Consider the following 13,506-nt stretch of genomic DNA (forward strand, 5'->3'; position numbering starts at 1 on the left):
TATAAGAGTGGGAAGGGTAAATTGTGTAATGGAAGCTGTTATTAGGATTTTGTAAAACTCTGCTCCACAAATTATATGAATCCAAGTTCTATTGCTCCAGAACTGAAAGCAGGGAAACAGGCCAATTATTATAAAAATAAAGTCTATTTATTTACAACAAAGTTTATGCAAACAAAAGTGCAAACATTAATAACTAGCTTCTATGAATTATGTGCTAGTGCAAGTTAACTCGGGAATGTAAAAAGCAGAGGTTCTTATCAGAGAATTGGTCAGAGTGAACAAACACAAGCCTGGATCAGGGACTAAAATCAGCCCTCCTATTACCCTTTAGCAACAATAGAGTTGGCATACAACCTGGATGTAGATGAGGGTATCAGGTGATATCAGTACAGGACACCAGACGAACATAAGAACCTTAAGAATAGCCATACCTGGTCATACCAATGGTCCATCTAGCCCAATATCCTGTTTCCAACAGTGACTAATCCTGGTCACAAGTACCTTGCAGAAACCCAAATAACAGCAATATTCCATGTTACCAATCCCAGGGCAAGCAATGGCTTCCCCATGTCCATCTCAATAACAGACTATGGACTTCCTCCAGGAAGATGTCCAAACCTTTTTTAAACCCAGATATGCTAACTGTTGTTATTACATCCTCTAGCAATCAGTTCCAAAGTGTTAACTATTTGCTGAGTGAAAAAATATTTCCTCCTATTTGTTTTAAAAGTATTCCCATGAAAGAATAAAAAATTGATTAATTTCTACACACTCAGGGTTTTGAAGACGTCATAGCTCCCCTCAGCCATCATTTTATCAAGCTGAAGAGCTCTAAGCTCTTTAGCCTTTCTTCATATGAGGATGCAGAAGAGCCCCAAGCAGGTCCCAGCAGTGCAGCAGCAGAAAAGGTGACTGGTAGAAACCTGAATGGTGGTCATTCAGGCCGAACGGAAAAACCAGCCCGCTTTCCAGCACTGTGCTATACGCAGGCATTGTCCTTGAAGATAAACAAACTCCTCTTTGTTCTGGACCTTCTGACCCTGTAAACCACAAGGATACGCAGTTTGCATCATTAAGGGTGAAAATCCTAAGAACACAGACTCCAAACAGTTTAGTGACTTGGGTGCTGTGGCCTTCCTCCATCACCAGACTCCAGAGGGCTGAGTTGGCCTGACCTGAGTTCTTGTACAAGAACATCAGGTTGCAATCCAAGTCAAGTGATTTGAGCAGTCCTTGAACAATCTCTTACAAAAAGCAGCGCTTTGGGATTGTAGACCTTAACAAAATTGGGACTGAGTTCATGCTGTGACCGAATCGCTATCTACAGTAATAACATAAAGTTGTTATACCAAGCTTTGCACTGCTGCACTGCAGTTACATAGGCGGGGGCTTAGCCCCTACAAAAGTATACCCGTAGATTGCAGTTCTGCCCCTGCTGTGCCCAAACTGCTCCCCTAGAAACACACACATGGAAAAAAGTAAGCACTGTTTTTTGGTGCACCTACATTTTACACGTGTATACGCTCTGCACAATCCTATATAATAATTCTCACCTGGCTCTCTCTGTGGGAGGGAAACACTAAAGCACTAGGCTGGCTGCCAGCAACACTCACTGTGCACCACTCACTGTCACTCAGGACCCGCCCTCAGCCACATCCCTTCCGGACATAATTCGCAACCCCAACGTTCTAAATGAAGCCTCAAAAGCCCCTCAAAACCGGAACTGTGAGGCGCCAGAGATATCCGGTTTGCCCATGCCTCGAAAACAGAAGCCTGAACTCTGAAGTGCCGTATGCCCCGCCATCGCGTCACAACGTCATTATGACTGCAGTAAACTACGGAGCTCCACGCGATCTGCACACTGCTGGAAATTAAACAAACTCGATTGGACCTCGCAGGTACCTCGAGGGGGGTCAGGGGACAGTGGTCGCGAGGCACACTGCAGCAAACTATGGAGCTCCACGCGATCTGCACACTGCTGCAAAGTAAACAAACGCGATCGGACCTCGCAGGTACCTTGAGGGGGGTCGGGGGACACGGGTTGAGAGGCACACTGCGGCAAACTACGGAGTTCCACGCGATCGGCGGAGCACACTGTTGGAAAGTAAACAAACGCAGGTACCTCGAGGGGGTCGGGGGACACAGGTCGCGAGGCTACAAACGCTACCTCCCCATGCCTGCAGGGTGCTTCGGGGACAGCTGCGTCGCTCCACATGCCTCGACAGCCTACAAACCCCATCTCCCCTGTCCCAAAACTTTGCTAGTGCCCGTTTCATCTCTCCCAGAAATGGGCCTTTTTTACTAGTCCTATATAATAATTCTCACCTCCAACGTTCTAATGTGCCTGGTACCGTGGCTCCCTCGGAGGTGGTCTGCTAGGCAGTTTAGAATGCACTGACGTCAGTGATGTCACTGACAGCTGATTCCAAGGCAAGGGGAGGAGTAGGAAAACACGCAGAGCGTGTCTCCCTACTCCTCCCCCTGCCTACCAATCAGCTCTCAGTGCCCCCCCTCGGCGCAACACCCAAGCCCCTCTGCCCCGGCGCAGCACCCAAGCCCCTACCCCCCCTCGACGCATCACCCAAGACCCTCCCCCGGCGCATCACCAAAGCCCCTACCCCCCCCCCCCCCTCAGGCACATCAACTCCATCGCCACCCGCGGCCGCCAATACTAACGCTGTCCGGCCACTGCTGCTTCTCCTGTGGAGCAGCAGCGGCCAGTACAAAAAGAAAAAAGCCAAAAAAAGATTTTTAACCTGAAATGCGGCTCCGTAGACAGCCATCAGGCATTGGCTGTCGTCACTGCAGCCGCTCCTCCTCTCCCCTCCACGTCACTGCCCCTGCAGGAAGACCCCAGAGGTGCGCAGCAACGTCAGAGGGGAGAGGAGGAGCGGCTGCAGAGATGACAGCCAGTGCCAGATGGCTGTCTATGGAGCCGTGTTTCAGGTTTAAAATGTTTTTTGGGCTTTTTTCTTTTTGTATCGGCCGCTGCTGCTCAACAGGAGATGCAGCAGCGGCCAGACAGCGTTAGTATTGGCGGCTGCGGGTGGCGAGGGGGTTGATGTGCCCGAGGGGGAGGTAGGGGCTTGGGTGATGCGCCGAGGGGGGAGGGGAGGGCCGCTGGACATGGGTGGCTGCAGGGAGAGGGGAGGGTTGCTGGACATGGGTGGCTGCAGGGGGAGAGGAGGGTCGCTGGACATGGATGGCTGCAGGGGGGGCAGGGAAGAGGGAGGTGGGGAGGGGGTCCTGAGACCAGATGGGTGGCTGCAGGGAAGGGCAGGGGAGACAGAAGGGACGCTGCAGGGGGGGCAGGGGGAGAGGAGGGTCACTGAACATGGGTGGCTGCAGGGAGAGTTGGGTCGCTGGACATGGGTGGCTACAGGGGGGGGCAAAGGGAAAGGAGAGGAGGGTTGTTGGACATGGGTGGCTGCAGGGGGGCAGGGGAGAGGAGGGTCGCTGGACATGGGTAGCTGCAGGGGGAGAGGAGGGTTGCTGGACATGGGTGGCTGCAGGGGGGGCAGGGGAGAGAGTTGAGTCGCTGGACATGGGTGGCTACAGGGGGGGCAAGGGGAAAGGAGAGGAGGGTTGTTGGACATGGGTGGCTGCAGGGGGGGCAGGGGGAGAGGAGAGTCGCTGGACATGGGTGGCTGCAGGGGGAGCAGGGGAGAGAGGAGGGCCGCTGCACATGCATGGCTGCAGGGGCAGAGGAGGGTTGGTGGGGAGGGGGTCCTGAGACCAGATGGGTGGCTGCAGGGGGGGCAGGGGAGACAGGAAGGATGCTGCGAGAGGGGGGGGGATTACCTTGCTAGCGCCCGTTTCATTGCCTATCGAAACGGGCCTTTTATACTAGTTTTATAATAATAACCCTGGACTCTGGTTGACATAATTGTGCATTAAAGTCTCTTTGGTTCTGCATTCAGTTTGTCAATATTGTGTTTTTTTGCCTCATTGTATCCTGTTCCAATCTTATAATACCCGTTGTTTGCATGCAAAACATGCTGTACATGCAGAAAATGTTTTATGAAATTTGCCCATCATGTGTCTGGTATAGTGGCAGAATGCTACATACTTTGCTATATTGCCACTGTTTTTTCTCTCTTCCCCCAATATCATACAGCACTTTCCCTTCTTCATTTTTTTTGTAAGAAGTCTTTGATTTTGTTTGCCAGCAATGGAAAAGTGCATATCTGATATCTTTGTATTTCACACTATAGGGCCCAAGTCGAATAGGCGCCTACACGCACCCAACGCGCATCAAATTGAAGTTACCACCTGGCTACCGCATGACCTGTGTGGTAATTTCATTTTTCACATGCCTCAACTACACGTGCCAGAAAATATATTTTATTTTCTGGCGCGTGGCGAAAATCAGGCGGAAACTTCGACTTGATGTGCATAGGCGATTACTGCATAGTTACTGCGAGAGACCTTACCACTAAGTCAATGGCTGGCGGTAAGGTCTCAGACCCAAAATGGACCCACGCCAATTTTTATTTTGCCGCACTTTCATTTTCGGCAAAAATAAAAAAGGCCTTTTTTATATGCGCACTGAAAAATGGATCTGCCCATTTTTCAGCCCATTTTTCAGAGCACCTTAGTAAAAGGACCCCTCAAACCTCCATTGCCCCAGGTATAAATAAGTACCTGTATATACTATGTGATCCGCTTTGAATGTAGTTGCAAAAACCACCATTTCCCTTTCCCCAAAATCTGTGTCTATTTATAAGCATGGGCTTTAAAACAGTTTTCAAAGGGAAAGTGCAAACATACTTTCTATTTAGAAAAATTAATCCTGGGAAAGAGCACCTAGAGAAATTTGTGCTTTCTTTTTCCTGGGGGTGCTTTTCTCTTGAATATAAAATGTGCAAAGTTTGAAAATGTATTGTATGCAGATTATTTCCATCCAAATATAAATACATCCCCTGTACTGGCTACTTTTACCTAGATAAAGCACATGTATTTTTGATCCCTGTGTGTGCTTTAGCTGAGTACAGACTGGCAGTTTTCAGCTTGAAGGATTATTCAGGTAAATTCATACTTACCTCCAGATAACCAGCTATCTGCCGATATTCAGAGATACATGGCCAGCCATGTACCACTGACTATTGCTGGCTAGTGGCTAGCTGGTTATATCAGGCAATATACCTGGCTATCCGCTGATTTCTAAAGTCATACCGGTCTAGTTTGGTCACCATATTTGGCCATGTGAAACCCTGGAATATCTTTGGCCTGTCTGACTTTAACCGGCCAGTAATGCATATTGGCTTGGCCGGTTAAAGTCTGACAGACCAAAATTAAACTGGATCTTAAATGCCAGTCGCTGGAAATGGCCTGGGATTGAATATTGGCTTTCAGCGCTGACCATGGGAATTAGCTGGTCTAATTCCCACAGTCTGGAAATCGATCTTACCTGAGTAGATGGCTTCTGAAAATTGCTTTCTTTTGACTCTGCCATTCTGGTGCTTTAAGGGTTCTCACCTGTTACTGAAAAAGAAAACAGCCGTAGAGTAGAATAGGTTGGGGATGTGAAAGTCACTTCTCATTTGTTGAGTGAGAGAAACAAATGTTTCTGCAGCTCTTAATTTACCAACTCATGGGAGCAGCAGCAGGACTTGTCCTGAGTCCATTTGTTAACTGATATTGGTCTTTGGTGTATTTTTGTTGTAGTGTGAAGCCCTTTTCACAGCAGGTCTACATTCAGCCTCCACTCCCATCTCCCATGCCAGGTATGTTAGCTGTACAAGAATATGTGTCTTCTGTCCAAGCAAGGAGAAATGCAATTAATGGGAATTTTGCCCTGTTATGCCACAAGCCATGATTTACCTTCTCCTGTGTTTTCAATCACTTTTTAGTCCCAAATGCTCAAAAATGAAGGCTATTGTCCATTTCTATTTTTTTTTTTTAATTTTCATGCCCACGTGGAGTGTCATCTGATTCTATTTTGGTGAGTGTTGGGCAATTCCCTTTCCCCATGAAGGTGCACCCCCAATTTGCACGTGCAATTTAATTGGTTAATGAGCCAGTTAATGCAAATAGTTGGGCACTAACAACCAATTATTGACAAAAATTTGGATTGACATGCGCATCTTGCAAAGCACTATTCTATAAAGATGTGCAACTTAATCCTATAGCGTGCAACTAGAAAGGGGACGTGGCCTTGGGAGGGGCATGGGTGGGTTAGGGGCATTCACTAGAGATGCATGCAGTATTATGGAATTTGGGGGATCTGCGCCTAACTTACACGCCAGGATTTATACCGGCTTTTAGTTGGGCACGGACAGGGCCATGCCTAGGGTCTCTGGTGCCCCCCTGCAGACTTTCATTTGGCGCCCCCCTTCCCCCCCCCCCCCCCCGTGTGGCACAAGATGCAAAGGAAATAGGAGCTGAAAGATGGAGTGCATCTTTGTGGGATTGCTGAACAAATAGAGGGTTTACAACCACTTAGCTTTTCGTGCTTTCATGTTCACGAAATTAGTAATTGGAATCTTTGATATCTAACTGGGTACATATATCATTCTCAATAGCAATCATGACAAGGCTTATAAGCCTTTCTTGCGAAATACTTGATCGCAAATAATTTTTTATGATTTTTAACCGTGAAAATGATCGCTCACCATTTGCCACACTGACAGGAATTGTCAGCAATATTCTTAGAAACAAATTGCTATACATTGCAAAATAAGATAGCAGATGTAAATTCTCAAAGTGGACATATTCCAAACACTAAAATGAAAATAAAATGATTTTTTTTCTACCTTTGTTGTCCGGTGACTTTCTTTTTCTGATCATGCTGGCCCAGTATCTGATTCTGCTGCTATCTGTCCTCTTAACTCCGTTTCCAGGCTTCCTTTCCATTTATTTCTTTACTTTCCTCCTTTCTTCTTAATTTCTTGCTCTGTATCCATAAGTAAAAGCTGGGTCCCTCATCTCATCTCCTTCCTCTCTATTCCCTCCCCTCCATCCATGCCCAGCATTTCTTCTCTCTCCCTTTCCCTCCATCAATGTGCATCTCCTTCCTCTGTCTTCCCTTCTCTCCCCTCCATCCATGTCCAGCAATTCTCCTCTCTCCCCTCCCCTCCATTTCCAGCAATTTCTCCTCTCCCTGGGCCCTGCCCTCCCATCCATGTCCCTCTCTGTCCTTCCCTCCTCCATCCATATCCAGTAATTCTCCTCTCTCCCCTCCCCTCCATTTCCAGCAATTTCTCCTCTCCCTGCAGTCTAAAAAAAACACTTAGCTTAATCTTGCAGCTGCCGCTCACTCATATGGACACCACTCAACACCCACATACAAACTAGAAATAATCAGGCTCAACAGCCTTATAGGTGTTTCAGCACCCCTCTATGCCTACTTCTGGAGTCACCCTCAACAAAAAGGCCACCACAATACCTATGAAAAAATATAAATATCCATATCATTAAAAATTGAAAAAGATGTGCACAAAACAATTTATATCTAATATTTAAAAATCTATAAACATCAATAAAGTATCCCCAAAAGGAGGCTTCCCTGATTTAAAAGAGCAATACAATGCCTCAAAGATTTCAAAAGCCACACCAAAGGGAAGTGCTCACGGCATCTGCTTTAACAAACTGCCCACTAATGAATGCAATCAGTAACTCATGTCCTATAAAGAAACAATCAATAAGATGACTCAAAACTTCTGATGAAAGTCAAAGCCAATCAATCTCGCAGTTCAAACCAAAGGGCTATAGTGTTCACCGACGGTCGCAGCAGCTGAGAGCAGCATCAGTGAAAGCGCTGCCGACGTCTTCAGCCTTCCGTTCACGCTCGCTCATTCATTCCCTCAGTGTCCTGCCTTCTTCTGACGTCATTTCCTTGCGAGGGCGGGGCACTGAGGGAATGAATGAGCGAGCGCGAAGGGAAGGCTGAAGACGTCGGCAGCACTTTCACTGACGCTGCTCAGCTGCTGCGACTGTCGGACTCGGAGGTAAAAGATTTAAAGCCCCCAGGGCGGCATGGAGCTGAGGTAAGTGGTGAGGGTAAGCACCGCGATGGCGCCCTCCAGAGGTCGGCGCCCCCCTGTGGTTCATACCCCACTTACCGTGTTGGCACGGCCCTGAGCACGGATCTTACAGGAACGTGCTATTCTATAAACGGTGCCTAACTCGAAGCACCATTTGTAGAATAGGTCTGAGCGAGGTTTTTGTTCAGTGCCCAAATTTGGGCACCATTCACAGAATTTCCTTCTCAGTGTCTGCCCTGTTTGAAATGGATTCCAAGATCATTGAAGAAGGTTCATTTTTCAGTTTTGAGTTAGCATGAAGTCTGTAAGCCATCTTCAGTTAAATAAGGGACCTGGCATAGTTGCATTAATGGCCTTCTGCACGCTACCATGTGGAACACCTGATTTCATTTCCAAGATCAGGTCTTCTGCTGCTATATGGCCAAGGATGGGGATGCTGTCAAGGAAGGGAGTCTCCGCTGCAAAACATGGGCGTCCTTAGTTAGACCTGAAATAAAAGCGTCCAGAGTAAGGGGGAAGTCGTCTTTAGACCCATTAGCGATTTTGTGCAGTTGGCGAGTGGCTAGAGTGTTGTTGGGAGAGAAAGCTGAGAGTTTGTTGAGTACCAGTTACCTTTGTCTGTGTGCCGTAGTTGGAACGTTTTCACCCTCACCTCTCTCATTTGTGTTTTACCTTTTCAGCTTTCCCTACCCCTCCTAGTCCCCAAACCCAGACACCATTACTCCTTCCTCTGTCTCCCCCATCCCCTCTCCCTATCCCTCTCCATTCACTGTCCCCAAGTTCATAATTCATTCCCTTACCTGTTTGTAGTCTCTGTTTGTCTCTTTTAGGCAGATGCAGCAACCAAACGTAAAAAAATCAAAATCGTTAAAGTCCCTAACGATTTTTAAAAAACGAAGAATGCACCAAAAAAAAAAGTCACACATGCTCAGATCGGTATTCAAACGTACAATGTATCAAAGAATCACAATACACATCGATAATCGGCCCCTAAATCATGCGCAGAGCAGCCAAGCGTTTTGCTGGCTGCTCTGCGCATGCTGCAAACGTAAAAACAAACAAAAAAAAAAAGCCACAACACATACACGTGGCTACCCGGTCAGCAAAATCCAAAAACAAAGGATCGGGAGGGGGCAAGGGCGCTCATCAGGAGCGTCCTGTATGGACGGCCTTGCCCCCCCCCCCCGCTGCTCCCCACTTTCCGCCGCCCCCCCCCCCCCCCGAAAAAGCAAAATGCTAGCTGCCCCGGTCCCCCTCCCTTCCCTTCCTGTTCCTGTGTTCTGCAGAGCTAACTCCGCCTCCCGTCATTCTTTCGCCCCGTGCCCCGCCCCCGCTGCCCCCCCTGAGGTCGACTACGCCGCTCCCCTCCTCCACCGAGACCCCCCTCCCTATTAACGACCCGAGCAGCGCCTCTCACCTCTTTCAGAAGCGCTGCACGGGCAGGAAGATCTATTGTGTTGGTTGTAGAGTCTCCATGACGTCTCTTCTTCCCTGGCCTAGGCCCCGCCTCCTTCTGACGTAAGTAACCTACGTCAGAAGGAGGCGGGGCCTGGGCCAGGGAAGAAGAGACGTCATGGAGACTCTACAACCAACACAATAGATCTTCCTGCCCGTGCAGCGCTTCTGAAAGAGGTGAGAGCAGGGGCGTATCTGAACTGCGGCGGTAGGGGGGGCCAGGGCCAGAGAGGGGGGGCACATTATAGCCCCCCTCCCCCGCCGCCGCCGCCGCCGCCATTGCCGATCCCCCTCCCCCCAGCCGCTGCCATTGCTAACCCTCCCCCTCCGTTGCTCGCCTACCTTCGCTGGCGGGGGACCCCAACCCCCGCCAGCCGAGGTCCGCGTCCTCCTGCCGCTGCCGGCTGCCTTTGGTCCTTTCATTCTTCCATTGAAGCTGGCGCCGACGAAAAAGTTTCTTTTGAATCTGACGTCGCTGCACGTTGCACGTTGTACGTGCAGGACGTCAGACTCAGAAACAATTTCTGAGTCTGACGTCCTGCACGTACAACGTGCAGCGACGTCAGACTCAAAAGAAACTTTCGTCGGCGCCAGCTTCAATGGAAGAATTAAAGGACCAAAGGCAGCCGGCAGCGGCAGGAGGACGCGGACCTCGGCTGGCGGGGGTTGGGGTCCCCCGCCAGCGAAGGTAGGCGAGCAACGGAGGGGGAGGGTTGGCAGCGGTAGGGGGGTCCAGGGCGAAATCTGCGGGGGCCCAGGCCCCTGAGGCCCCACGCAGATACGCCCCTGGGTGAGAGGCGCTGCTCGGGTCGTTAATAGGGAGGGGGGTCTCGGTGGAGGGGGGAGCGGCGTAGTCGACCTCAGGGGGGGCAGCAGGGGCGGGGCACGGGGCGAAAGAATGACGGGAGGCGGAGTTAGCTCTGCAGAACACAGGAACAGGAAGGGAGGGGGACCGGGGCAGCTAGCATTTTGCTTTTTCGGGGGGGGGGGAGCGGCGGAAAGTGGGGAGCAGCGGGGGGGGGGGGCAAGGCCGTCCATACAGGACGCTCCTGATGAGCGCCCTTGCCCCCTCCCGATCCTTTTTTAATTTTTTTTATTTGATGTGTTTTCTGACGTCCTTTGGACCAATCACAGCGCTTTTAGCTCTGCTAATGCGCTGGGATTGGCTCAAAGTTTCACTTTACGATTTTTCCTGGCACAGAGCTGTCCTAACGAGAGGTCCAGACCTCTCGTTAGATTTCCTGCCTTTTTCCTGCGTAAAGGCAATCGGAAAAGGTTAGTGCATGTCGTTTCAATGGGGTTTTCACACTAATTGCTCATCTCCATTCCGTTTTCGTTAGCTGCTGGCTTCCTCGGTAAAAGCCCTTTGATGCATGCAACGGATCAAATTTTCCTCGTTGGAGGGTCATTAAAGGCTCATTTAGCTTTAGTGTATCTGCCTTTGTCCTGTGTACTGCTGCAGCGTGTTTGTGAAGACTGCTTGGAGAGTGAGTGGCTAGAGGGTGTGGCAGGAGAGTTTGTAGTGGGTGTTTGTCGGTGGTGGGAGAGTGAGTGTCAGCTTCTGTTTGTTGATGCTGTGTTTCACCAAGTTGGTAGGGAAAGGTGAGCACTGATGTCACTGCACTGCACCTGTAATGTGGGGAAATGGAGGCACTAAATGCACAGGTGGCTTACATGTTGGAGGAAGAGGGGAGGCACTGCAGATGGTACGCCCCAGAGTTTTCAGGCCTCGTAGCAGTTTCCTAGACCTCACTGACCAGCAGTATCTCACTAGGTACCGCTTTGATAGGGCTGCCATTCAGCACCTTTGTGACCAGCTCAAACTCCTCCTGCAGCCCAGGACCCATAGGAACAACCCCATCCCTGTGCACCTAAAGATCACTGCTTCTCTCTCTTTTCTGGCCACTGGGAGTTTCCAGTCTGTCCTATCTGTGAACACGGGTCTCACCCAGGCTTCTATTTCTAACTGCCTCACCCAGTTCCTTGATGCCTTCCTTACTCACACCTCTGACTTTCCCCACCACCCCCCAGGCCCTGCAGAACAACATGGCTGACTTCTACGCCATAGCTTGCTTCCCCTCGGTCATAGGCTGTATGCCACATAATTTGGCAATGTGCAGAGGACAGACCCTCCCAGAAGAGCCAAGGCCACCACAGCAGCAGCCCCCTCCACCTCCTGCCCACAGAGCAAAGCAGAGTGCACACCAGCTGGGGGTCAGAGCCAGGCAAAGACTGATCGAGACAAGTTTTGTGTGAGAGTAACTTGACATTTATTTCTATCACTGTGTATTTACACACCAACACCACATAGAACTGTGGAAGGAGTGCAGAGGACACAGTGGCTACAGCACAGAGGTGTGGGAAGGAGATATGCAGAGTTTGGTGATGGGGAAGGCCCCCAAAGCTGTGAAACAGTGGTAACCTACACACACACATTGCTGGAAACCCTCCCCCTCCCTGTGTCATGGTCTGTAATGAATAGTGATATGCATTGCATGTGGTGTTCTGACCCCTTCCCCTACTGAGGAGCACCACACTGTCCCCCATTTGTGTAAAACAGAGTGTGATACAGCACAACAGATACCCCAGCTTCCTAATGGTCAACCTACCTGAGCCCTCAGGTTGTGCTGATGTGTCAAGGGACCCAATGCCATGGATCCCCTCCTGGGGCAAGAGCCCATGAATGATTTGCTCAATGGGGGTCAAGTTAGCGGTGTCATCTGCTGGGGGGTTAGCACCAGCCTTCCTCATGACACCACGCCTCAGCCGGCGCCACTTTCGTTTGCAGTCTTCCACATCCCTGCCACAGTGGAAGACCGCATTGAGCCGGTCCCTTACTGCTCCCATTCTCTTTGCTTCGTTGTAGCAGCTAGCCTCTGGCCCGTGGGAGCAAAGAGATGCATGTGCCTCCTCTGCATTTCCTGAACCAGCAGTTCAATTTCAGGGTCGCTGAAATTACCCTTGCCGGTGGGTGGTTGCTTTGGTGCCATTGTACCATTGCGATGCAAAGAATCTTGTATCACAAGTTCAAGGTAAGCTCATACCTCTCAGCCACCTCTTCCAAGTAGCCTAGTGGTTAGTGCAGTGGACTTTGATCCTGGGGAACTGAGTTTGATTCCCACCACAGCTCCTTGTGACTCTGGGCAAGTCACTTAACCCTCCATTGCCCCTGGTACAAAATAAGTACCTGAATATATGTAAACTGCTTTGAATGTAGTTGCAAAAACCTCAGAAAGGTGGTATATTTCCCTTTCCCTTTCTGCTATGTAGGTGCTAAACAAACACTTCTTGCATCTTGCAGGACAGCTGGTCAAGTAATACACTGCACTCTGAGAGCCATGATTGTTTCTACCCAATTCATTGTACAGATGTCTTGTTCTCTATTGGACACACTCAGTTGTGACTGCCTGTGGGGTGGGGGAGGGGGAGAGGCCCTGAGAATGGATGTGTGCATCCCTCATGGTCAAGGGCTACCCATTCCCTCTATGTTCTCTGCATTCAAATCTTACCTCTATTTTCACCAGGTTTGCCGGTGGTTGCTGTGCAGCGGTGGAAGGAGATGCCACTTGTTGCTGCATCAGGGCTGTACTATGTGCTTTCAGGTCACACCGTAGGCCCTCGATACTGTGGTCCAGCCGTTGGAGCTGCTGTACCGCTCCCGTGTAGGTTCCATCCTTCTTTATGTGGTGAACCCCAGTCCCTTTTTATGAAGTGCCCACCCATTCTGAAGGTTGTTGGGGGTGGGGAGGGGGGGAAGCATATATGCACTGAATGTCTTTTCCACATTATTCAACACAGTCCTACAATGCTCCATAGTTATGGAACAACATTTCTAAATTCTATCCTGCAAACTATTTTCAAGGTGGCCACAGGTACATGCCTACCACGGCCTTGAGCCCTTAAGTCATGGTGAGGGAGAGGGGTTCTGATTACAGTTTCTATTCTAAATTACCTGCAGGTGGCTACAGCCTGGTGCCTGTATAATTCCCCTAGCCTGTGCCCTTCTGTACCTGATGTATTATATTGCAATTGTGATGAAGTAAACATCAATCTAATGCTTTTACCA

At 49.7% G+C, this 13,506-nt stretch overlaps 1 protein-coding gene across 4 annotated transcripts in view; it reads left to right on the plus strand.

The window, feature by feature from the left end:
* The window catches only part of TEAD4 (TEA domain transcription factor 4), a 346,867-nt gene that overhangs the window by 242,605 nt on the left and 90,756 nt on the right, over positions 1–13,506 (plus strand). For all 4 annotated transcript variants that reach the window (XM_030214440.1, XM_030214441.1, XM_030214439.1 and 1 more), the window contains one exon: positions 5,668–5,726. In XM_030214440.1, coding sequence (XP_030070300.1) covers positions 5,668–5,726 — 59 coding nt within the window. The remainder of the gene's footprint in view (positions 1–5,667; positions 5,727–13,506) is intronic.

This window comes from Microcaecilia unicolor, chromosome 9 (assembly GCF_901765095.1).
Source record: "Microcaecilia unicolor chromosome 9, aMicUni1.1, whole genome shotgun sequence".
NCBI classification, from domain to species: domain Eukaryota; kingdom Metazoa; phylum Chordata; class Amphibia; order Gymnophiona; family Siphonopidae; genus Microcaecilia; species Microcaecilia unicolor.